Source organism: Saccopteryx leptura, chromosome 2 (genome assembly GCF_036850995.1).
Source record: "Saccopteryx leptura isolate mSacLep1 chromosome 2, mSacLep1_pri_phased_curated, whole genome shotgun sequence".
Classification (NCBI taxonomy): Eukaryota; Metazoa; Chordata; class Mammalia; order Chiroptera; family Emballonuridae; genus Saccopteryx; species Saccopteryx leptura.
The window spans coordinates 334,944,180-334,970,103 of NC_089504.1; the positions used below are offsets into that span (position 1 = coordinate 334,944,180).

Here is a 25,924-nt window from a genome sequence, read left to right on the forward strand (position 1 = left end):
CCTGTGACCCACCTTTTCCGCTCCTGTATATAAAACACCTTTGAGAAGCCAAAGTGTGCACCACACACAACGGCCATGGCAGTGCTGTTTGTAATAGCCAGACTGTTCATCAGCAGATGGACAAGTAAATTTCACTCTGGAATCACAGTTACACACCTTGATGAATCTTAAAAACATAATGTTAGGCAACAAAACAGTTGTACAATACATACAAGTATTTCATTTACATAAAGTTCAAAACATGCAAAACTGAGCAGAATATTATTAAGAACAAAATATGATGAGTATAAAGAAAAGGGAATGATAAGCACAAAATTCAGAACAGAGGTTACTAACCCCTGGGGAGGGGGGAGCAGAAGGGCCCTGTGGAATAGTAAGTAGTGCTTCAAAGGCCACGGTAATGAGTATCTTGACTGTTATCAGAGAGCTGCCTAACACTCACCTGTAGGTCCTATTGCAAAAATGAAAAAAGCAGCAGAATCAGACCTATCCGCAGATTGGGGTTTTTTTTCTCCTTTACAAGTAGGTTAATTTAATTCCAGAGCGGTGACTCAATAATTTCTGATGATTATCTCTTCCAAGAAGAGAAGGGAATCCCTGCTGGGCAAAGCAGCTGTGGTGTCAGCCACTTCCTCTGAAACATGCACTGTTTACGCCTTATTAACATAACTTTAGTTTCTCATTCCCTCTTGACTGGTTAGTGATTTGCAGACAGTTTAAAAAAATCATACTTCCCAGCGTTCTTAGGAATTATGAAAACATCTCATTTACCTGTTCTCTTACATTATTAGAGAGGTGAGAACAACTCCCTGAGATGTCTTCCTAGTTAGTCATTTACAATGCAGGAATTGTTCTGCCATGGTGACTGAGAGGAGTTGGTGCAGGTTTGAACATGCTAATATTTAGGGATAGAAATTGGAGAACACAGTCATGTTTAGATCAGGAAAGACTCTCACTCTTCTCTTTAAAATAAAAATAAAAAAAGAAAGCCCTGGCCTGTGGTGGCACAGTGGATAAAGCGTTGACCTGGAATGCTGAGGTCGCCGGTTCGAAACCCTGCACTTGTCTGGTCAAGGCACATATGGGAGTTGATGTTTCCTCCTCCTCTCTCTCTCTCTCTCTCTCTCTCTCTCTCTCTCTCTCTCTCCTCTCAAAAAAAAAATGAATAAATAGATCAATACATCGGGAAAGAAGGATGTCTATCTATGAAAGAAGAAACTTTAAAGGGAAACACATTGGCAGTGGTTGGTTCCAGTGTTTAGGCCTCACCTATCCAAGCAGTCAGCTTGCCCCTCCACACAGCCACTCTCTGGTTGAGATGTGTGATATGTTGTCTCCTCCTAGGGGTGGCTGCAGTTTGTGCAGCTTGGAAAAAGTGAAAACCCTACCTTACACTCAGCTAATTGATTATAGCTTGTCTTAGTGAACGGATTGACCTGTTCCCTGCACTGAAAAGCATCCTTTTGCTGTGCAGGCCTGAGTCAGAGAGAGGAGCCCCACCCAAGCAGCAGACAGGCAGGGGGAGCTGCGAGCAGGTGCAGAGTTGAGAACAAACAGGGGTTCACATTAGTGCAGGCACATGACTCAGCAGAGATTTACAGGCCTCCAGGCTGGCATGGCCCGGAGCCCAGGGCAAGTTGTTTTGGGCTGTTTCCCATTCTACCCTGCGGTGCGGTTAGGTCACTCTTCATCGGCTTGTAAGTCCTGGAAACCATATCCAAACCATTTAGTGACCTATTCCCTGGGCAGGTGATCCTGACCAGTCACAGGGCCACCTTTCTCTTTGTGGCTAGGACTTTGGGAACCGTGTTTCTTTATTGGACAGGGTTGTCTGAAATGAAATCTCATCCCCTCATCAGACCTTCCCTCCATAAAATAAGCCAGAGGATGAGTGTGTGTGTGGTCTTCCTTTGGCCCACCTGCTTTTCCAGTTGTCACCTTAGTTTGATGGTTTTTATCCAGAAATCCTTGTGAAGGGGGCCTGGACTTCTTGCTCATCCTCTTCCATTCTGTTACCAACATTGTCCACCAGGTTTATTAGCTTTGTCTTTGTTTTCTAACTCAAAAAAGATAACCGCCCTCCTCACACTTCCACATCAGTGATTAATGCTATGTCAGCTCTTCATCCCAATTATGAGGATTTGTAATGGGCTCCCATAGACTGTTTCTTTTGCAATTACTTGAATGCCATTTTGTTTTAGGTGTGGTTTTTTTCTTGGTTATTAACGTTAAACATGCTCATTATTTTAAAAATTCAAAATTATAGAAATACAGAGTATAGAAAGTAAAACCCTCCCTGAAAGTATTTTTGCCTTCCTTGAAAGATCTGTACAAATTTGGTGATGTTCCTCCAGATGTTTTCCTGTACTTAACTCTAACATGATAGCTGACCGTCCAAATGTTCTGCATGCTTTTTCACTTAACAGTATGCTTTGGACATCATTCCACTAAAATGTCTGACTTATTTTTAACAGCCTCATAGTATATATATAGGTGTATGGACTGTAATTGTTTTAATCCTTTTTTACTTTTTTGGTGTCTAATATTTTAGGACCACATTGTTACAATGAACATCCTTTGTGTACTTATAGTAGTATTTCTCCAAGAAAAATTCTTGAAGAAAAGATTGCTGGTTAAAGGCTTAACGTTTGAGAGCTATTGCCAGAGATCACTCTTAAAATTTTGAAAGCTGCAACTCTCAACTCTAGTATATGAGAGGGCTTGTTTGGTCATGCCACCATCAACACTGGCTTTAGCAACCATGTTAGCTCTTGTCAGTCTGATAGGTTAAAAAAATCAGATCTCATATTTATTTGTTTTTGTTGTTTTGGTTTGTTTTCATTTTTTTTTTTGCTGTTAGTTAAATTAAGCAAGTTTTCAAATGTTCATTGCCTACTTTTCGCTGGGCGTTACCAAAGCATTTTGCAGGTTAAAATTTAAGTTGATCTAGGAGCAGTTTCCTGGGAGGGTGTTGATTATTTTCACAGACCGGAATAAGGCTTATCTTGTGTATGTCCTCTACAGCAAACAGCGGCATAACAAGCTCTGGCGATCTCATTCAGACAGCGACCTCTCAGACCACCATGAACCCATCCGCAAACCAGGGCTAGAACTCAACAAGAAGGAGATCACCACCTCAGCAGACCAGATTGCCGAGGTGAAGACCATTGAAGGTCACCCACCCATACCTCCTGTCTTTGTGGAACATGTCGTCCCACAGGATGAAAATCAGAAAGGCCTGTGTACCAAAGAAAGAATGATCTGCTTGGAGTTTACATCTAGGGAATTTCATGCTGGACAGATTGAAGATGAGTTAAACCTAAATGACATCAATGGATGCACATCAGGGTGTTGTCTCAATGAATCAAAATTCCCTCTTGACAACTGCCATGCATCCAAAGCCTTAATCCAACCTGGACAGGCCCCAGAAATGCCCAACAAGTTCCCAGACTTAACAGTCGAAGATTTGGAGACAGATGCACTGAAAGCAGACATAAATGTTCACTTACTGCCTATGGAAGAATTGACATCTCGCCTGAAAGATCTCCCCATGTCCCCTGATCCTGAGTCACCAAGCCCCCAGCCTAGCTGCCAGGCCGAAGTCTCCGATTTCAGTACTGATCGCATTGACTTTTTTAGTGCCCTAGAGAAGTTTGTAGAGCTTTCTCAAGAAACCCGGTCACGCTCTTTTTCCCACTCAAGGATGGAGGAACTGGGCGGAGGGAGGAATGAGAGCTGTCGACTCTCAGTGGTAGAAGTTTCCCCTTCGGATGTGACAGCTGACGACCAGAGAAGCAGCTCTTTGAGTAATACTCCCCATGCGTCAGAAGAATCTTCAATAGATGAAGAACAGTCAAAGGTAAAAACTGTCTTTCTCCACCTAATGAAGTCCTGTTCAAAGATAAAATATTTGGGATTCCACCACATTCACCTTACTTTTAATGTGGCTAAAGACTTAGGAAGGCAGTATGAGAGAGCGAGAGTCTGGCTTAGAATTTCACTGGAAACTTAGGATTTAAATACTTGTTAAACCCGTTTCCTTTGGAGGAATTTATCTTTTCAAGTTTTTGGTGTCATGGGAAGCACTTCTGAGAGGGGGTGAGGGATTAGCCAAAACAAGTGTCCTGGCTGAACCAAGAGCGGTCCCCTCCTGAGCCCTCCGCAGCTCAGATCAGTGCTCACTTGTAATGGAGCACCAGGGGCTCATAAGCTGCTGCCTGAGGGAGACCTGTGTCTCTCCGAGAAGATGGGTGTGTTGGGGAAACTCTTCCTGTCTCAAAATATTCAAAGACTAGACACGGGGTAAACAGGTGTTGGAGTAGCACTTGATTTCCATGCTGAGTTCTTGCTTGTAATAACGTTTCTGAATCGTTCCTCAGCTCAGACCCTATGGTGTTCAAGGCTCGAGGGATAGTTTGGGTAAATTATTTGAGAGCAGACAGAACCCGGGATTCTTCTCAGCAGCAAATGAGCTCTTAAGAGCAATCTCAGACCAGAGAAAGAATTCCTGTTTATCACTATTTAAGACTCATGCTTATTCTCATTTTGACATCTCTGAAATTGGGATGCATTTTAATCAACTTGCTGCATCAATATAATTCAGCAGTTGGGAAGTAAATGGTGACAGATTTACTCTAACTACCAAACCTCACTGAATGAATTCAGTGGAGCTGAGGAGATGCTTGGCATCTCCTGGTGGTCTGTTTACTTACATTTACCACTTTGTCCATTACTCAGTCTTCTCCCTTTTTAACTACCCGCAGACAGTCATGGCCTCTGCTTCTGTCTTCTCTCCCCAAAGGCTATGCCTCTGTTTTGTTTTTACTGGGAAATCTAACTGCTTGATCTCTCTCTCCTTTGGACCAGTGGGAAATAGCTTTTTTTCAAAGTCCCTGGTTATATGAGCACGCTTTCCACAGCCCGTGCATATGCCAGGCTACTGTGGCTTCGCTCCCAGTCTCGGCAAGTTTGCCTCTGCCTGACGTCCCAGCAGAGTTCTCCCAAAGGCAACGCTGACCTTATTAGTTTGTACTAGCTCTGACTCTCTTTTGAAGGGGAAAGACCAGTACAGTTCCTAGGGAAGTAATTGTACTTTGAAGGTTTATAAAAATGTTAAAGTAGATTGATGGTCATAATGATGTCACAAAGAAGTGTCCAGGGCCATTTCCAGATTTTGAAATTCTTATTTTTTTACAATAGGACTTGATTTTGCATTGACCAATTTTCTTTGGCCTTGTTCTAAATACACCTGGGAATTCATAACTGGTAAAATGTCAGAGTCAACAGTTGTAAGTTTGCTCAGGCACATGGCTGCATAAACCAGGCAAACCTTTCCCAGAAGGTGCTTTATGAAACTTGGAAAGAAGAGAGATGCGTCTCCAGATCAGACATCAGATGATGGCCTTCATCCTTGCCTTTTCTAACACTGGGCATGTTTAAGGTGGCCACTGAGCCCTTGCGTGGAACTCTTCCCCTCAAGCTAGGTTAGAATCTAGTTCAAAGTTAATATAGGCCAGGGAGGAAAGATTTCGCTTATCCCAGGATGACCTAAGTTCTAAAGGCTTATGGTCTTAGGAAAATTAGGAGCTTCCAACACTATTTGCTGTTCATTTTTGGAGCAAGATATTAGATTAGCATCCTGTTTGAGTAAATAGAACAGAAAGTTCAGTAGACAGTGATATAACCTGGAACTAATTTTGTATCTCTGCCTTTGATGAATCTGTTTTTTTCTTGTATGACAAACAGATGGTCAGAGTACAGGCCTCAGCCGAGGACGGTCCCAGGCACTCATGCTTTGTGTACTCATAGCCAGAAGGTTCTCCTGGATCAAAGAATTAGTAAGCAAAAAATCTGGCATTTTCAATTAGACTACAATTTGCTATAACCATCTCACTGTTTTCTCTTCTTAGGCAATCTCAGAACTGGTCAGCCCAGACATCTTCATGCAATCTCACTCAGAAAATTCTATTTCAGTCAAAGAAATTGTCACTGAGATCGAATCTATAAGTCAGGGAGTTGGACAGCTTCAATTAAAAGGAGACATTGTATCCAACCCATGCCACACACCAAAGAACACCGTCCATGAGATGCCCCTTGAGAGGACCCAGGCCCCGGAGAACAAACCTGGAAATCTGGAGCAAAACGGAGGTTCCTGCTCAGCCCAGCCTGAACTAGCCAAAGACTCAGGGAGGTGGGACCCAGAAGGCTGCCTAACTGTACACTCATCCACCATGGACTTGGAAGAAGAGGAACCAGCTGAGGGGGAACAAGAGCTCTGGGGTCCAGGGATGCACCCAGGTGCCAAGTGGTGCCCTGGGTCCGTGAGACGAGCCACCTTGGAGTTTGAGGAGCGCTTGCGACAGGAGCAAGAGCACCATGGTGCCACCCCTGCTTGTACCTCATTGTCCACTCGCAAGAATTCCAAGAATGATTCCTCTGTGGCAGACCTCGCACTGAAAGGGAAGAATGATGAAACCGCCCTAGAATATTCATTTGCCCCCAAGGAGCCAGAGACCAACCAGGACAAAGGGAAATGCGGTGGGTCCGAGGCTGGCTCACTGTCACATTGTGAGCAAGATGTCCTTGTTCTTGCTCCCAGGCTGCTGGGTTTGCACCCCTTGCCTGCCCCTCAGGAGTGCTCAGAGTCAGACACTAGAGCCAAGCAGCAAGGAGTCCTGAAGGAGCGGAGGACTCTGGTTTCCTGCCAGGGACCTGAGACACAGGCGGTCCCTCTTCCCAAGAAGATAGAAGTCATTGAGTATACCCACACAGTTCCATCACCCGGTCACGCTGGGCCGGGGGCCGAAACAGCCCCCAGTGAAGAGAGTGGGGAGCAAGGACTGAGGAAAGTGAAGAAGTCCATCACTGTCCTCTGTGCACTGGATGAAAATCTGAACAGGACACTGGGCCCCAACCAGGCTTCTCTGCACCCCAAAGTGCTACCTCTTCCTCATTCTTCCTCTCCTGAGCACAACAGGCCCGCCAACCCGACCTCCACCCCAAGCAGCCCTGAAGACTGGGGCAACAGCCCGCCAGCAGCCCTGGGCACAGCGCCTTTTGTCAGTCACACAACACATGTACCATCTGCCAGCTTGGACTACCTGCATCCCCAGACTGTGGTTCACCTGGAAGGCTTCACGGAGCAGAGCAGCACCACAGACAGTGAGCCCTGTGCCGGGTGGGGTAGCTGGGAAGGAAGTCGGGAGGGCCCCCTCTCCAGCGGCAGTGAAGTGCCGTATAAGGGCTCCCAGTTAAATAGTGAAGACTTAAGTTTCATTCGCAAACTCAGTGATGACATTGGGAAGTTACAAGAAAAACTGGACCCATCACCCGTAGCCTGGAGACTCTCACATAGCTCGAGTAGTGATGACATCAGGGGTCTTAGCCACAGCCCCAGTGTGCTGAAAGAGCACGCTAAAGAAATCGGGCCCCAGGCAGCTTGCCAGGTAGGGCTCACCAGACCGTCCCAAATGAGGCGCTCAGCATCCCTCGCCAAGTTAGGTTACTTGGACCTTTGTAAAGACTGTTTACTGGAAAGGGAGCCTGTGTTCTCTGAGTCCCCTCATCTCAAACTGCTTCAACCCTTTATCAAAACAGACTCAGGCATGCATGCCATGGAGGCCCAGGAGCCCCCAGAAAACCCAGATGCCCCCCATAACCCAGAGCCCACCAAGTATTTTATAGAGCAACTTAAAACAACAGAGTGTATCGCACAGAGCAAGCCAGTGGAGAAGCCCCTTATACAGTATGCCAAAGAGTTTGGTTACAGTCAGCAGTGTTTGCTCCCCAAGGCAGGACCTGAATTGACTAGTTCTGAAGGAGGCCTTCCTCTTGGACAGACCCAGGGGCTGCAGTGTGCAGGCGTGGCCCCAGGGCTGGCGTGGGCTCCCCGCCAACAGCACGGCCGAACTCACCCCCTTAGGAAGCTGAAAAAAGCAAATGATAAAAGACGGACAACCAACCCCTTCTATAATACCATGTGATTCTGAGCCTATACATGTGACTTTCTGAAAGAAATGTTTGTAAAAGGGGCAGGTGTAATATGTAAGGAACATGCACTTTATTGGTTAATTTTTATAATGTTTTGGTCATTTTACTGTTCCTGGCTCATGCAGGGTTTGGGGTATTTTTCCTCTGTGTATGTGTGAGATAGAGATTGATTTGGACGGCAAGACCATTTTATCATTTTTTTTTAAATATTCAAACCTCAGAATAGACTCATTTTCAAAGAACACCTTTATCAAAGGCAAATTGCTGTTTTTCAATCAATTGCCACCTGCTCCACATTTTGCCGTCTGAGAAAAGGCGTGCTCGCTTGATTGAGGAAGGAAGCAGATGGGAGGGGAGTGAAGTTGAAATTGGAAATGCTCCCCCACACCCATCCCGCCCCGGGCCTGTGTGACGGGTGCTTTTCCAATTCTGAGGCATCAGCTGAAAGGGCTGAAGGGCAGCCGGACCGGAGCGTGCTCTCAGCCTGGGTGCCCAGCCCACTGGAGTTTCTGAAATGAACAGGTTCTACTCCGTTCGCAGCGGGGATCTTCCAGAATCCATCGCTTCTGGTATTCCAGCGTGGATCATTACAGCAAGGCATAATGGCTGGCTTTGTAAGCCTGTCAAGCAAATAGGGTTTTTAAATTAAATTAAAAGTCAGCCCCAAATGAAATCCAAGAGGTCCTCCGTAGAGGAAAACAGGAGGAGGAAGTGAAGTGGGGGGTGGGCACTGCCTTCAGGGTGATGGGCCCCACGTAGGGAGCAGGCTCTGCGCCTCCCAACTGAGGGAGACACGATAGGGACAAGTTTGAAAAACAGCAGTTGAAAGTCAGTGTGTTCTTGTAAAATGAATACATATGTAGGGTTTTAACCCTTCCATTACTTGAATAATTCTGTGGGCCCCTGAGTTTAATGGCCATATATTTTTTTCAATTTATTTTCCTCCTTCATGCTGTTTCTCCCAGTGCCGCCTATTTTTTTAAATTTCATAGATATTTGAATTGTTACATTACGTTTGTATAACCTCCATTGAATGCAAAGTTTTCTTTTTGATATTATCACTGTTAACACTTGACATTAGTTTTTTTCCCTTTCTTTTCCTGGAAGATTTGTCATTGTTCTAGTTTTTACACAGTATTTATGTACATAATGTCATTTTCTTACAGTGTTTGTTGTTGATGTCAGAGGGCCTTTTTGATTTATCCTTTTCAAGGAGTGAAACTGCAACTGGAAAACAGACACCACAGAAATAAAACTGATGGGTGTCCGTAGAACTCTGCAGAGTACATTGACAGTGGTTTTCATTGTTTAAATGGAGACTAAAAATTGCCAGCTCCTGCCAAATTATGCGTTAGGAACTCCCTCCTCAGAGAAACCTCTGTAGGTTCCCATTAGATCACAGTTCGACTGAAGGCTGAGTCCTCTTCAAGACTGAAATCCCAGAAAGGTGTTTGCCAGTAGTGGAACCACACCAGGGAGTGGATGGGAGTGTTGACTGCTTCCCAGGGCGGAAGCTCTAATGGATTAGGCAGAGGCTGCAGGGAGGCCTCAGCCCTAATGACTCCATTTAGAATACTGTTGCTTTGCTGCTATTGTGGAGATCCTTGACACAGGAGCATCTGCCATAACGGGCCTATTTCAGCTTCTTACAGAAAACGTATTTAGCCTGGAATGAAGCACCCTCATCAAAACTAAAGAGATTTGCAAATTTGCTTCCTGTTTGCTTTGGTTGATGTCCACATTGCTGAGAGATTGGCCAAATACAGACTTGAGATTTAGGTTTTTGGTTCATCACAGTGCTGAGAGGGAAAGACAGGTGCACAGACTGTCAAGGTGATGTCAGAGGCCAGTGTTTGGCGGGGCAGGTAGTAGGGTATCCAAAGGAGAGAAACGGACTGAGGCCACTTCCTAGGTGCTCAAGGAGCTGCAGAAGCCATGGCTGCATCTGCATCACTGCCAGGAGGCAGATTAGACAGAAACCTGCTCTGTGACTTTATGATGTAGTAATTATATACACATGTGCTGTTCTAAATAGTTTCCTTAAATGCTCAGATGTATCATCCACACAACTTTGTGATCCCTGGATATTGAATGTGTTGTGAAGTGGTTTTGTTAGGTGGTATATATACAGTGTGAGGAGGCTTGCAAAACAGGGTTATGAATTTTCAGAACTCATCCATCTAAACTGCCCTGTCTTTTTGAGCACTTCTACCACCACTGAGACGGGGAAGGGAAGGAGATTTGGGCAGGGCTGGGAAAAGGAGGATTTGCCTGGAGGTTAAGAGTGTCCATTCCTGTTAATCTCTTGAGATGGTAACATCTCTCTCATGTTAAAAAGTAGAAGCAATATAGATAAGACTGTACTGTTCTCTCTCCCCCCCCCCTCCCCGTCCTCCTATGTTTGATGCTCACTCTCACTGCATTAAATAACAACAAAGACAGGGAGCAAACCCTCTACTGCTGAGAGTAGAGCAGCAATTTGCAAATTTTTTCACCTCATGGCACTCAAACTAATTACTGAAATTCTGTGGCACACCAAAAAATATACTTTTTGCCAATCTGGTTTTAAAAATAGGTATAATTTTGATTGATTTACAAAAAAAGAGAGAAAGAAAACCCAGTAATTGCCCTTTTTGCTCCAGAGTGATTTTTTTTTTTTTTTGTATTTTTCTGAAGCTAGAAACGGGGAGAGACAGTCAGACAGACTCCCACATGCACCCGACCGGGATCCACCCGGCACGCCCACCAGGGGGCGACGCTCTGCCGCGACCAGAGCCACTCTAGCGCCTGGGCAGAGGCCAAGGAGCCATCCCCAGCGCCTGGGCCATCTTTGCTCCAGTGGAGCCTCGGCTGCGGGAGAGGAAGAGAGAGACAGAGAGGAAGGAGAGGGGGAGGGGTGGAGAAACAGATGGGCGCCTCTCCTGTGTGCCCTGGCCGGGAATCGAAACTGGGACTTCTGCACACCAGGCCGACGCTCTACCACTGAGCCAACCGGCCAGGGCCAGAGTGACTTTTTAGAAAATCAGGTATACTTATGTATGAGGATTTCTGGTACCAAAAATTAACCAATCAGATGCAACCTTGCTATGTGATGTGACCAATAAGATGCAAGTATTATATGAACTATTATTGGTTCAAGATAGGGCATTCATACCGGATAGCCATGTGTTGGCTGTTGTCATTTTTTTATTTGACAATTAAAAGAAAAAGAGCTCAGTGTTCCTGACTAGTCAGGTATTGAGTGTTTTTAAAAATTCCTGCGGCTTGCCAGTGTGCCTACTGCAGCACACTGATTGAGAATCACTGGAGTAAAGGAAATGTTCTTGCTCTGCCTTCCATTTTAAAAAATATTTTTATCATTTAATTTACCTGCCTAAATCAATGTCCTCCTCACAGGGTCTGTAATTCAGCCAGTGCCACAGGGTTTTGCCAGTTCTCTCAAACTTTCACAGCTGGGTTCTCGAGTTATTTACATAGCTGAGCGATGTCCAGAGAAAGAACATGATGAGCTATCCAGGACTATTCAGACTCGTTTCTCTTCAAACTTCATAATCTCGGGTTGTCTCCTTCCCTTTCCTGTTCATGGAAAACCCAGCCCTGGAACAGCATCCAGTGGATTGACAGATGAGTAGGAAAGGCCTTGACCTTTTGCTCAGTGCCTTTCTTTATTTCGAAAACCACCATAGTCTGATTCTCAGTTACTCTGGAGGAGGGCGCGTGTGGGTGTTAAAGTAACATTTTGGTGCGGGGGACGGGGGGGTGGTATAAGCCCCAAGAGCACTCAAATTTGGAGCTGTAATCTGGATGGTTACCTGGTCGGTAGGAAGGAGAGAAACCCCTACCCTTTCTTCCTTTTAGAAACACTTAGGAGTAGTATATATTATAGTAGGCGTGCAGTGCTGTAGTGTTGTGATCCTCCTCTCTCGCTCTGGTTGCCTTTCAGATTCTGAATGTTTGGGGTCATTCCTAGCATCTTGGCCTCTTCCAGCTCTATCTAGCACTATCCTGGTTCTGTACCTTTATCCTTACTGTGTTTCCTCTTTCTCATTTTGGGAATTACCAAGAGCTCCAAGGACAACCTGAGGATGATAGCCTAGGTTCTGGGGTCTCCGTCTGCTGAAGGGCCACAGGCAGATGCTGTTGGATAGACCTGAAGCTTCTGAGATATGGCAGCTCACAGAGATGTGCACCTGTTCCATCTGAGGGTTTCAGTTCTGAAGTGATCTAGGCATGTTTGGTAAAGATGTTTTTGTGGGAGGTTTGTTTTTTTTTTTATGAGCATTATGCAAAAAGGGTCACTTTTAAGGGCATTTTAAAATAAAGCCATTCTTTGGCTTTTTTGGACTATTTGTGGATACTTTGTTTACATTGTGTGAGTATTACAACGTGCATCATCTTGACGGCAGCTCAGTCTCCTCCTCCTGGGACCCGCCCCTGGCTGTCCTGTGTGTCCTGGCACAGAGCGGGGCTGTCATGGTCAGCCCTCACGTGTGGGTAAGGAAATCTAGAGCTGACTTCCATCTGTCCTGCACTCCCATCTAACACTCTGGAAATAGTTGTTTCCTTAGTGATGGTGTGTCTTATAGTGATGGTTGTATTGGTGAATGGCTAGTGTCATTTTTGTTTAATTTTGTTTTGCATTTTGATGGTAAATGAGATGAACTGTTAGCTCTTTCAGCACCAATCCAACTTAAAATGATCTTGAACTTTGTTTTCCCTTTCAAACGAAAAGAACAAGGCATGTATTAAACAAATGTATTTGGTGTCTCAACTCATCTGATCCCCCATATTAGGAAAAATCCTGCCACCCAAGCACTAAGCTGTGTACTCCTAACCTTTCTCCCAGGGTTTGGGGTCCCTTGATGCCATGGAGAACGGTTGCAAGGTGCTTCTATACTTTTCCAGCCTGGACGTGGAGGGTGACTCGGCCTGACTCCTGCTACGAAAAGAGAACCAGCCTCATTTTCTTAGTGCCCCAGAGTTCTAGGACAGGATTTCTAAACTGGAAGCATCTCTCATGGGCCTAAAGATGCCCCAAGGGGTATATGACTAGTGCTGCCATCTGTGTCCTCACCGTGACACTGGTGGCAGTGTCTTGTATACACATGCAGAGCTGGTGCCCAGGACTTAACCCGAGCTGATGATCCAATCTGAAAACTGGGTAACTGGCCCTGAAGTGTTTCCCAATCAGTAAGCCCACAGGGAGTTGTTTGGCTTTATGTTTTATTGGGTTTTGGTTTGTTTGGTGTAGCTTAAGGTGCCTTTTTTTTTTTCTTTCTACATTATTTTGTAGGACTTGTTCTAAATGTGGAAAACAAGTCTAAAAGACTGTTACCTTTGCTCCAGGTCACCCCAAACTTTTATGCTCACATTTTATTAAAGCAGGTGCTCCCTGGAATCTCTGGGACCTTTTGAGGCATTTGAAGCAGAATATAAAGAGTGGTCTCATCTCCTTCCTTAATCTTCACAGCGGTTGGGATGTCCCACTTGTATCATAGATTTTTTTATTACTGATGTGCTCTGCTGTTTTTAAATGTGAACTTGTGCGCAAATGTGCAGATTCAATGTTCTTGTTACAGACTCAATAAATTTTTATTTTGAAGATGAAAGATGTGTACTTAATCAATTGCAACAAAGGAGATGGGTGTCAGAGAAGTAGGGCTTGGAAGAGAAGGATGATAAACGTGAAGCAATTCTCATTGATTAATCTCCATCAAGCACATCCCTAAGGGACAGCTGAGCTCTACCTCCACAAAATAAAGACTGCATTGAAAATAGGATCACTAAAGATTATTTCCAGTATTGTGGAATCAAGTGACTAAGCTGGGAATTTACCTGGTTAAAGAGGCTCTTGCCAAAGCCACCACCTGAATATTAGGAGAATGAATAAGCAAAGAGACCAAAATTCCTTCACTATCTGTGGTGCAAAGTGACTGCCCTGGGAGAGCTGCGGTGACCTGCCCAGCAAGGACTGGAATTCTTGGGTGAGAGACCTCTCTGGACATTGGTGAGAGAGCTCACAAGCTTATAACATAACACCTCAGCTCACTCAAAGGTTTCTTGAAATGGGGCATGACTCTTCAAAGAAGTAAAAATGAACCCTCTCCCACCATTAGAAGAGAAGCTTTTGATGTCGATGGTGGAAGACGGAAGGTAGGGCTAAAGGGCGCAATTCTCTAGAAGAGGCTGGGAGTAGAGAAAGGTTTCCCACTTCTCCCATCCCTCCACAGACCATTATAAGAGATGCACCGTTCATCACATTACAAGGCAGCACTACTATGTAGGGAAAGCTCAGTTTCCAGTTTCCAAATTGCTAACAAAATTCAAATTTTACAGAGAGAACACTGCCTTGAACTAAAATTGTCAGCCTGCCTCATTGGATCCATCCATATCAAGTGAGAGGGGCATACTGCTGGTCTCTGGCTGCATGATGGTGAAGGCAGGAGTACTTCACAAAATACTCTAAGGGTGACCAGAGCCCCAGCCAATATAGATAAGTTCCATCTTGGCTTTCTAGCCAAAGCAAATAGACCAAGTCATGTCTTGTTGCCAGGACACGACATAGAGAAAATGGCTTTATGAAAGATGAAATCCATTCCTGTCTTCTATGGATTGCAGTTCAGGTCTCAACTAACAGTTGAAATGGGTAACAAGAAGGGAAAGCACCAAGCTCAAGAGGCCTCTTAATCAGATTGGCTCTTTGTGTCTTGTCGGCTTGGCAACAAGAAGGCCAGAGGGCAGGGCTGAGCCGTGCCAGGTCCAAGCAATACAGTACCTATGAATCCTGGCTCCTATACCTGGCGAGCACCCTCCCTTTTCCAGCTGATGGAACTCTAGGCAGGTTGGATTGGAGGTTTCCTGCTTCCTAGTCCCAGACCTCCCTTCTAGGATGGACAGAAAATATGCCCTTTCAGAGTAGGAGGCAGCATGTCAAACTCCTCTGCCAACAAGTGGTGCAAAGTTGGAAAGAACCTGACCTAACCCTCTTCATTCTACATCCCAGAGCTGCAAAAATAGGGTGACTGAACCAGGACTGGAACTCCAGTGTTCTAGTTAGTCCAGGCATCCTTTCCTCTGTGCCACAAAGCATAACTCTCAGTATCAGCTCTTGTGAGATCAAGTTTCACTGTCCTTCAATGAGAAGCAGAAATTCATGGTGCTGAAAAACATGGACCTAGACATCAGACCACTTGGATAAGAATCTCAGCATCACCATCTACCAGTTCAGTCATGGGTAAGCTACTTAACCTCTTTGTGCCTCAATTTTCTCATCTTTAAAATAGAGATGATAACAACACCCATCTCAGAAAACTGTTAGAACGGAATTAATATGTGTAAAACCTGCAGGACAGTGTCTGACACATAAGTGTGATCTGTTGTTACTAAGGAGCAACTGAGTCACTCAAGTCTTTTCCTCCTAATTTTCTGCCTGGAATCTTTAGATTAACGGGAGACTCCTCATCTACCCTTATGACCCCCCACTCACGCACACTCAACATGAATTATTTCTGGAGCACCTGTAACAGTTTCTGATTCTGTTCCCCTCTGAGTGCTTGGACCCTCCCTGAGAAACAAAGGAGCCTTGTGGGGTCCTTCAAGGTTTCTACTACCTTACTTACCTCCCCTTTACCCAATGCTGATCTCTGACCCCTGGAAAGCTGTGCTCCATAAATTCCCATCCATGCCCTGGAGAATGAGAAGTAATAACTGGCCATACAATGCTGCCCTCCAGGGGAGGGCAAAGAAATATATCCAGGCAGGGGGTGGGCACTGGGTAGATGGCAGCTACAGGGACTGTATTTCCTTCACTGGCTTTTGACTAGGTTTCTTTTTTTTTTGGTATTTTTCTGAAGCTGGAAACCGGGAGGCAGTCAGACAGACTCCCACGTGCGCCCAACCAGGATCCACACGGCACGCCCACCAGGGGGCGATGCTCTGCCCATCCGGGGCGTCGCTCTGTTGCTCTGTTACATCCAGAGCCATCCTCAGCGTCAGGGCCCAACCCTGCTCCAATGGAGCCCTGAATGCGAGAGGGGAAGAGAGAGACAGAGAGGAAGGAGAGGGGGAGGAGTGGAGAAACAGACGGGCGCCTCTCCTGTGTGCCCTGGCCGGGAATCGAACCCGGGACTTCCGCACGCCAGGCTGACGCTCTACCACTGAGCCAATCAGCCAGGGCCCTCTTTTTTGTTTTTTTAAGTGAGAGGAGAAGTGACAGATTCCCTCATGAGCCCCAACCAGGATCTACTCGGCAAGCCCACTAAGGGGCAATGCTCTGTCCATCTGGGGTCATTGCTCCATTGCTCAGGAACTAAGCCATTTTTAGCACCTGAAGTGGAGGCCCTGGAGCCATCCTCAGCACCCAAAGCCAACTTGCTTGAACCAACTGAACCACAGCTGCGGAAGGGGAATAGGATGGGTGGGGGAGGGGTGAAGAAGTAGATGGTCGCCACTCCTGTGTGCCCTGACTAGGAATTGAACCAGGACATCCACACACCTGGCTGATGCTCTACCACTGAACCATCTGGCCAGGGCCCAAGTTTCTTTTTATCTCCTCCTTAACCTTGGTCAATACTAAGATCCCTGGATCCTGAGCAGGTTGAGAAGAAGCAGTCTTTCCTGGAACAGAGGTCTGCACCAAGGACCCAGAAGACGTTAGGAGTCAGACTGGTTGTCTAAAATTTGCTTGGCAACCCTGGCCGGTTGGCTCAGTGGTAAAGCATTGGCCAGTGTATGGGCTTACTGGTTGGAATCCAGTCAGGGCACAAAGAAGAAGCAACCATCTGCTTCTCCACCCCTCCCACTCTCCCTTTTCTCTCTCTCTATCTCTCTCTTCCTTTCCAGCATCCGTGGCTAGGTTGGAGCAAGTTGGCCCTGGCTGCTGAGGATGGCTCTATGGCCTTGCCTCAGGTGCTGCTATTTTAGGCCGAGCAACGGCCCCTGATGGGCAGAGCATCCCCAGTAAGGGGCTTGCCTGGTGGATCCCAGTTGGGGTGCATGAGGGAGTCTGTCACTGCCTCTTTGCTTCTCACTTAAGAAAAAATAAAAAATAAAATTTGCTTGACCAAAGACCTGTGCCAGCCACTTCCCCTTCAACTGGTGTTCCCAGGAGTCAAGGTGCAGTCACTTTATTTACCCAGAGCAGGGGTCCCCAAACTTTTTACACAGGGGGCCAGTTCACTGTCCCTCAGACCGTTGGAGGGCTGGACTATAAAAAAACAAAACAAAAAAAAAACTATGAACAAATCCCTATGCACACTGCACATATCTTATTTTAAAGTAAAAAAAAACAAAACAGGAACAAATACAATATTTAAAATAAAGAACAAGTGAATTTAAATCAACAAACTGACCAGTATTTCAGTGGGAACTATGCTCCTCTCACTGACCACCAATGAAAGAGGTGCCCCTTCCGAAAGTGTGGAGGGGGCCGCGCGGGCCGTAGTTTGGGGACCCCCGACCCAGAGCGTCTTCCAGGACCTCTCCCCAAGAGGATAGGGAGGTTCAGTCCCGCAGCCCGGCCCCTGGGGTCGGCTAAATTGGAAATACAATCGCAGCAGGAATGCGGCAGGAAGGCACCTGATCTAGCGCGGCTGCGGGTTCAGAGAGGAGCGCGCCTCGTCGTCCCACGCTCCCTCCCTCAGCGCCCTGGTTTGGGAGCACGGACCTCCACATCACACCCGGGAGGAGCCGGGGCTACGGCAAAGAGCGCGCGCGCACGCAGGGTTACCTCTGAGGCTTTTCCCAGGCGGGTGGGCTGGCCGCTCGGAGGCCGCAGCGCTCGCCTTTCCCGCCGTCGGAGGGAGCGGGACGCCTCTGGTTCCGCCCCCTGTCTAGGCTCCGCCTTCGTAGGTTGATGGCAGCAGCAGCTGGGACTGCAGCGGCGCTCAGCCTCGGACGGCCTCAAGCAGCGGCTGGAGCCGCAGCCTAACAGCCGGGCCCCAAACGCCGCGGACACCCGGAGAGGCGGCTCCGGCGCCCTGACGCCTACCTCGGCCCCCGCGCGCTCCCAGCCCACTCCGCAGAGGAGTTGCAGCGTGAGCGCCCCTCCGCCCGCTCAGGATCAGGTACCCCCCCAACCCCCGCCGCCACTGTAGACAGTGGAGCGGGCAGGGTCGCTGGAGGGGGCACAGGTCTGCGCCCCCTCCCCCCGGCTGCTAGAATCGGCCCCGCGCCGGGCAGACTTGGTGTCTATATTTGGACGGACAGCGGCCCGCGCGCCCGCAGGGTGCAGACACCTCGTCTCACAAGAACGCAGTGCTGGGGCAGGAGGCCGGAGGAGGGTGCCGGGATGCCAGGCCTTAGGCCCCCGGGGGGGGGGGGGGGCAGAAGCAGCTTGAAGGGCACAGGGATGCCCGGGGCTGGGGAGGGAGCAGGAGTCAGTGGCTAGGGCTTTGGAAGAGCTCCTTGTGCCCCTGGGGAAGAGCGTAGGGTAGGCCCCGGCTAGAGAAAAGGCACCTCACCCTCCTCACTCCTGGCCATCTGGTCCTGACCCCCAACCCCGAGATGGAGCGCCCCACCCCCAGAAGAGTTTAATTGGAGACAGGACTTAAAGAAGAAGCAGGACCAAAAGTATGGTAGGCAAAAGCCAGAAGACTATGGTTAGGGCCTTTTGGAGAAGCCAGTGTACGGAGTGGAAGGAACAGAGATAATCCATGTTACACTGTGTTTCCAAAACATCGGAAAGAAATTGATGAAAACAGTAGCAAGAAGGACTCAGATTAGTTGACAGGAGGAACTTCTCTCCTTGGCAAATTTTTTAAAAAAGGCAAAAACCCCATCTGCCTGAACTATGCCAGAGATGAGGAGGATCTTAGGGGGCTGCAGGTCTATCCCACACTTGGCTTTGAGCCAAAGTCTCTGATTCTGTACAAGGTGCTTCTAGGAGAAAAACCACTTCTGTGAAGAGCTGCTCATCCAATGCTGGCAGTGGGAGGGCAGCCTGGCATTGGGGCTCCTCCCCAAACCACTTCAACTTCCAGGAAGCGTTTGGGCCCAGCGCCCCATCAGTCTGGGTCTCTAAGAAGTCAGGCTCCACTCAAATCCTAGCCCCTTGCATTAAGCAGCATTTTATAGGTGGCAAAGAACTTTCCCATACTTTAATCACCTTGGAAAAAGCTCCCTGCTTCTAGGGCCAGACTCTGTATTAATTTATACCCACTCCTGGCCTTCTCACTTGCTACCCGCCAACACACGCACACTCTTCCTCCTTCCCACAGCTCACAGGACTAAGGACCAAAGGCATTTCTGGGCACTGAGATCCTTCATCTCTGCCCCCAGCCATGAGCCGGCGCGTGGTTCGGCAGAGCAAGTTCCGCCATGTGTTTGGGCAGGCAGCAAAGGCTGACCAGGCCTACGAGGACATCCGTGTGTCCAAGGTCACATGGGACAGCTCCTTCTGTGCCGTCAACCCCAAATTCCTGGCCATTATTACAGAGGCTGGAGGTGGAGGTGCCTTCATCGTCCTGCCTCTGGCCAAGGTGAGGGATGAGGGGAGCTGGTGGGAGGAACTGGCTGTGGCCCCTGAGGACTCCTGGCAGCCGCCCCTGTTCTCACCCAGTTCCATTCCTCAGTCAGGAGGGCTCTTTGTTTGGGCTGGCTGCTCTCTGTTCCCCAAGGACTCACAGACCCACTGGGCGGCTCACTAACCCCTCCCAAAGCAGCAGCATCACAGTGGCCTGCACCCACTCACAGCCTGGCACCTTGTTCCAGCAGGGACCACAAGATGTGATAGAAGCAAAGGAGTGGAATCAGGGTCTAGCCAGACTCTCTTCCTACCTATTCTAATGCCATACCTTCTCATGTTTTGGGTGTGGGGATCTTTCTCTCCATGATTAAATCAATCCCACAGCATTACACTGAGGACTGAGTCAGGCTCTATCCAGAGTCCCTGGCCACCTCCCCAGTCTGATTTTTACAGTGAGGTAGAATGAGAGCAAAGGTCAGGGGGACATTGACACATAAGGCCAGAGCCCTCCTTCCCCAGGGATGGGGGCCAGGCAGTGACTGCCACCTTTGGCCATCTCAAGCTCATTGGCCATCTCCACCCCAAACATGACCTTGACCTGGATTCTGCCCCCAACACCTTGTTTGGGGAGGCCCCACAGGTGGCAGGAAGAGGCCTGACAATAGCCTGTGACTCAGTGCAGGATAATGCAGACACCATCCAAGGACATCATCCCCAAGGCTCGAGTTTCAGCTGGAGCCACCTCCTCCCCCAGTTACAACTGCCATTCTAATGCCACACAGCCACCCTTCTACCCTACTGTCTGGGCCAATGCCAGCCCCTGCAAAGGCCACAGAGCCCCCACAAACAGCCCATAAAGACCAAGGAGTAGATGGCCCCCAGCTCAGGTTGAAGGCTAATAGGCACCAAGAGTGCCAGCTGCTGTGGTTCCAAGGTAAACCAGTGGCAAGGTAGAGCTCTGCCAAGGGTGGCTAGGAAAGAAGTGTTGGGCACTGCACTATGTAGTATCTCACCTTGACCTCTTCCACCAGGGGCTTCCCATAGACATCCCCCCTGGGGGAACAGACTCAAGAACATCTTCCCGTAAACATCCCACCTCAAGGAACAGGCTCAAAACACCAAGTAGGTGTTTTGGAAGAGCACTGGACTAAGAGTTCAAGTCTTGGCTCTACCAGTGTCTTTCTGTGTGTCCTTGGATAAGTCATCTGACCTTTCTGTGTCTGATTCCCTGATATTTAATGACTTCAACTCTGTCTTCCTTCAGTGAAGTACAGGAAGTAGGCTGGATGGGATTGGAGGTGTAGAGAGAGGTCTGCAAAGAGAAAATGGAGGAAAGAGAATGGAGATGTAAACAGGTCCACTGCCCACCCCCCAAAAACACACAGGAGAGTGGCCCCACATCTCCCTCTCTGACTCCTCCAGACAGGGCGAGTGGATAAGAACTACCCACTGGTCACTGGGCACACTGCCCCTGTGCTGGACATCGACTGGTGCCCACACAATGACAATGTCATCGCCAGTGCCTCAGACGACACCACCATCATGGTAGGAGCCAGTTGGAAGCCTCTGGGTAATTAGGCAAGGGAAGCCGGGAGGGCTGCCTCACCTGTACTGAAGAAGGTGATAAAGGAGGTGCTGGGTCCCAGAGCCCTGTCCTATCCAGCGCCCAGGCTATTTTTAACTACATGACCACCCCCTCCCAGATGCACTGCTTAGGACTAATTATAGCCATGGCCAAATTTGGGGCCTGAAGGAGCAGGAGGTAATGCTCTGATGTCTCCCTGCTGGGGTGGATAAGGAGGTCTCTGGAGAGCTGTCCGTGCCCCCTCCTGGCTCCCAGCCACTTCTGACCTAGGCAGGCACCATCACATCTTGTTCTACTTTTGATACCACTCAAGAAACCCAGTAGGGGCCTGACCTGTGGTGGCTTAGTAGATAAATCATTGACCTGGAATACTGGGGTCGCTGGTTCAAAACCTGGGACTTGCTGGATTAGAGCACATACAGGATGCATCTGCTGCGAATTGATGCTTCTTTTCTATCTAAAAATCAATAAATAAAAATTTTAAAAATATATATCCAGTAGGGTTGGAGTGGTGGGAAGGGAAGTAAGGGAGGAATGGAGGAACTTCAACTCACCCACCCTCTGCCTTTTCCTCCTACCCAGGTGTGGCAGATTCCAGACTATGTCCCTATGCGTAACATTACAGAACCCATCATCACACTAGAAGGACACTCCAAGCGTGTGGGCATCCTCTCCTGGCACCCCACTGCCCGGAATGTCCTGCTCAGTGCAGGTCTGCAGGCCTAGAGAGGATTCCCTACCATAGAGCTGGGGTTGGTGGTGGCAAAGGCTGGGCCCAAGTAATGGTGCCTGGCCACTCTGGACAGGTGGTGACAATGTGATCATCATCTGGAACGTGGGCACTGGGGAGGTGCTCCTCAGCTTGGACGACATGCACCCGGACATCATCCACAGTGTGTGCTGGAACAGCAATGGTAGCCTGCTAGCCACCACCTGCAAGGACAAGACCCTACGCATTGTCGACCCCCGCAAGGGCCAGGTTGTGGCGGTGAGTGCCTGGCCTGGCCACTCCCTAGCCCCTAACCCAGGGACCAATTGCCAGACCTCTGTACCCGAAATTCTCTGAGCCCCTGGTCCCAGCTCTCACCTCCCCCACCCGAACTACAGAGACCCTGCTCCCACCACAGCTCCCTGCCCCTAGGAATCCTGGAGCCCGCAATTCTCTGCCCCATTCCTCTTCCCTCCTCTCCCCTCCATCTCAGACGCTCAGCGGAGGGCTCCTGGGTTTGTGATTGAGAAGGGGAGAAGCTGCAAACGATCTTCCCACTTGAACCTGCGTGAAACCCGAGCTCCCAGACCCCTCTCCTCTCAGCCCGCACCCAGCGCCATCTTCCAGGGGCCGGGGCCTGACACACTCACGGCCCGGTCCTTTCCGCTCTAGTTGACTTGCTTTAGGGGGAAAGGGGCAAACCTCTCGCGCATTGCTGGTCTCAGCTGGGTGCCCTGGGAGGGTGGCGGCACCTGCCTCACCAGCCTCAGACTAACGCGGGGTGCGCGGGCCACGTGCATGTATGTCTGCGCCTAGTGCGCGCCAACGGCGGGCCCTCTTTAACCCACTAACCCCGCGAGCAGGAGCGAGCCCGGCCTCACGAGGGCGCTCGACCCCTGCGGGCCGTCTTCACCGCCGACGGGAAGCTACTCAGCACCGGCTTCAGCAGGATGAGTGAGCGGCAACTCGCGCTCTGGGACCTGGTAGGCCGCGCCGGTCGCGTGCACTCGCTACTTCGCTAGGTTAACCTGGAGCGCCCTCCCAGGCCGTGGCCGGTGGCCGGTGCCCAAGAGGGCTGAAGCGGAGCGGGAAGCTACGGTCTGGGAACAGCCTCGCTGCGTCCCCGGGAAACCAGCAGACATTCCCTGCTCTAAGGGATCAACCTCCGAGGGCGCTTAGGGGCGCACCATCTGCTGAGAGATGCACGCCTCCAGCTCTCTCAGGGCCCAGACCCTCCCCAGGCCTGGAGCCAGCCAGGGCCCCCGGAAGCTGAGTACTTAGGCGCCCTTTTGTCTCCGATCCCCCCCCCCACACACACACACACACCAAAGTCTGCAAGCTGGTTGCTCGGTTGTCCAGGATCCCCAGGGCAGGCAGCTGGGTGATGTCTCTCTCTATCTCGCCCCTATCCCCAGGAGAGGTTTGCGGCCCACGAGGGGATGAGACCCATGCGGGCCATCTTCATGCGCCAGGGTCATATCTTCACCACGGGCTTCACCCGCATGAGCCAGCGAGAGCTGGGCCTATGGGACCCGGTAACGCAGCTGGAAGCTTGGGGGTGTGTGCCCCGGGGACTGGCATCACGGGAGAGGGGCCAGGCGCCCCCCACCTGCAAGGCATGCCCACCTGGACAGGGCTGGGGGCTGCTGCCCTCTTTGCAGCGCCTACCAACCCCACACCCACCCTCTGCCCAGTTTTGCTGCGTCGCCTGAAGGAGCCCACGCTGGCGCCCCCACCTGGTGATGCCGAGTCCCTGGGGGTGGTTTGCGGTGATTGCATGCCGCGAGGGGTATGTGTGCTGAGGACTGAGGATGGTGTGTGTCCAGGGTGGGGGCCTGCTGCTCGGTTCACCAGAACTGTGGTGGGAACGCATGGGGTTTGGGGCAGTCAGGAAGCGTACAAGGGCTTCAGTGGAGCCAGAAGCAGAACAGAAGACGGGACATGACTGGTCACACCTCTTGTACTCGGACAGAACAACTTTGAGGAGCCAGTGGCACTGCAAGAGATGGACACAAGCAACGGAGTCCTACTGCCCTTCTACGATCCGGACTCCAGCATCGTCTATTTATGCGGCAAGGTGCTCACGGCCGGGAGGGGAGAACATGAGGCTGGGCAGAGATGTGGAAGGCCCCTTCCGGGTGTATCTCTGAACCAACTGGCTTTGCAGGGCGACAGCAGCATTCGATACTTTGAGATTACCGATGAGCCACCTTTCGTACACTACCTGAACACGTTCAGCAGCAAGGAGCCGCAGAGGGGCATGGGTTTCATGCCCAAGCGGGGGCTGGATGTCAGCAAATGCGAGATCGCCCGGTCAGCAGCCTCCACCCTTCCCGCTTGCCTGCCTCTGTCCTCGCTTCCCCAATAGTGTAGTCTTTGGGGAAAAGTGGGGAGGAGGGTGTCAAACAACCTGGTTTCCAGTGCTAACTAGCTTGACATTCTCTGAACTTCAGTTTCCTCATCTGTAAAATTATAAACACCTGATCAGAGGTGTTTTACCAGTTGGACCAACAATGTGTTTCAAGTCCAATGCCTGGTAGGCACTCAGCAAGTGTTGGCCTCTAACCCGTTGGTCCTAGATAGACGTTAAGGGTTTAGGAGCCTGCAGGGATGCTGAACCCCACTCCCTTATAGGTTCTACAAGTTGCACGAAAGAAAGTGTGAGCCCATCATCATGACTGTGCCCCGCAAGGTGAGGGGTCCGGAGAGGGGTTGGACAGGACTCCAAGTTGGAAGGGAGATGAGCAGGCTGGGCACCCTGCCAACACTCGTGCTTTTTTCTCCCACCCCCGCAGTCAGACTTGTTCCAGGACGACCTATACCCAGATACGCCGGGCCCTGAGCCGGCCCTAGAAGCGGACGAATGGCTGTCAGGCCAGGACGCCGAACCTGTGCTCATCTCGCTGAGGGACGGTTACGTGCCCCCCAAGCACCGAGAGCTCCGAGTCACCAAGCGCAACATCCTGGACGTGCGCCCGCCCTCCAGCCCCCGCCGCAGCCAGTCAGCCAGCGACACCCCCTTTTCGGTAAGATCCGGCCCAGCTCCACCCACACCGTCTTACACGGCTCCCTTAACGGCCCCTGCCCAACACTGCCTCTTCTGTCCTCCGGGCCTCAACAGCAGCACACGCTGGAGACGCTGCTGGAGGAGATCAAGGCTCTGCGCGAACAGGTGCAGGCCCAGGAGCAGCGCATCACGTCTCTGGAGAACATGCTTTGCGAGCTGGTGGACGGCACGGACTAGCGCAGCGCTCCGGGGGACTCCGAGCCTTGAGGGCGAGGCCGGGCCGGGCCGGGTGCATGGACTCGGCTTGCCCAGGCTTTTAGTCTGAAACTTGGGATCCCGCCTCTTTGGGCTGGGGACCGGGCTGGGAATGGAACTCCTCCCTTCGCAGGAGGCCTGGCCAAACGGTGCGTCACGGAAATGCACATCCGTCTGGCAGTCGCCAGGCTGTGCCTCGTCCAGGACTCAGCAGGAGCTGGCCTTGGGAGGTCCGGAGTGACAGGGCCTCGGCAATGGTGCTGCACAGCGAGACGGTTTCCCCTGTCCCCAGCTCAGGGCAGAGGTAGTACTTAGTTATTAGGGCTATGCTTGAGGATACTGGGAAACTTGGGTTTAACCTTAAAGGGGTTGTGATTCAACAGGTGTCCCCAGACTAGTTGGGGGAAATTACAACGCTACTCCCTCTAATCAGCTCACTTGACTCCACCAACATGAGTGGTAAACGAGCCAGGCGTCACCCCACTTCTAGAGACAGATACAACCCGTTGGTTGTAGAGCTGGACCCACTGGACTACACCCAGCAGAGGGCTCTCTTCCTTCCCGCCTGCAGGGGAGAAGGAAGAGACTAGCGCAGCGCTCCGGGGGACTCCGAGCACTCGCCTGGCCCGGTTTCCTCCTCCGGAGAGCTAACAGAACTCGCCTGAGGAAGCAGGTTCAGCATCCCCCACCCTCCCACCCCCATCCCCACCCCACCCCCACACACTGCCCCCAGCCTTCTGCAGTGGCCTTGACTCTAGGAGGAAAACAAGACATACGAATGAAATGTTTTACTAAGTGTTGAGTCTGTATGGCCCACGTGGGTGGGGGTGGGGGCAAGTAGGGCGAGACCCCCAGCCTCTACAAATGCTACCCCCAGGTTCCTGGGGACCATGACACATGCAACCATGCTGGGCT

At 50.0% G+C, this 25,924-nt stretch overlaps 2 protein-coding genes across 5 annotated transcripts in view; both read left to right on the forward strand.

Moving 5' to 3' along the window:
• SSH2 (slingshot protein phosphatase 2) overlaps positions 1 to 13,591 on the forward strand; it is a 300,617-nt gene extending 287,026 nt beyond the window's left edge. For both annotated transcript variants that reach the window (XM_066363589.1, XM_066363588.1), the window contains 2 exons: positions 3,025 to 3,859; positions 5,910 to 13,591. In XM_066363589.1, coding sequence (XP_066219686.1) covers positions 3,025 to 3,859; positions 5,910 to 7,982 — 2,908 coding nt within the window. In that variant the 3' untranslated portion in view covers positions 7,983 to 13,591. The remainder of the gene's footprint in view (positions 1 to 3,024; positions 3,860 to 5,909) is intronic.
• Positions 13,592 to 17,837: 4,246 nt separating this feature from the next.
• CORO6 (coronin 6) lies at positions 17,838 to 25,708 on the forward strand. Of its 3 annotated transcripts, XM_066363603.1 has the most exons (12): positions 17,838 to 18,053; positions 19,206 to 19,466; positions 20,876 to 20,998; positions 21,621 to 21,750; positions 21,845 to 22,026; positions 22,611 to 22,730; positions 23,163 to 23,282; positions 23,720 to 23,824; positions 23,915 to 24,060; positions 24,382 to 24,439; positions 24,543 to 24,773; positions 24,869 to 25,708. In XM_066363603.1, the coding sequence occupies exons 2-12, from the start codon at positions 19,269 to 19,271 to the stop codon at positions 24,989 to 24,991; spliced, it is 1,536 nt and encodes a 511-aa protein (XP_066219700.1). In that variant the 5' UTR covers positions 17,838 to 18,053; positions 19,206 to 19,268; the 3' UTR covers positions 24,992 to 25,708. The 3 variants fall into 3 exon arrangements, with proteins under 3 accessions (XP_066219700.1, XP_066219699.1, XP_066219701.1); XM_066363602.1 differs by lacking the exon at positions 22,611 to 22,730 and having other exon boundaries at positions 17,846 to 18,053; XM_066363604.1 differs by lacking the exons at positions 17,838 to 18,053; positions 19,206 to 19,466; positions 20,876 to 20,998; ... (2 more) ...; positions 22,611 to 22,730; positions 23,163 to 23,282 and adding an exon at positions 23,393 to 23,540.
• Positions 25,709 to 25,924: the final 216 nt, after the last annotated feature.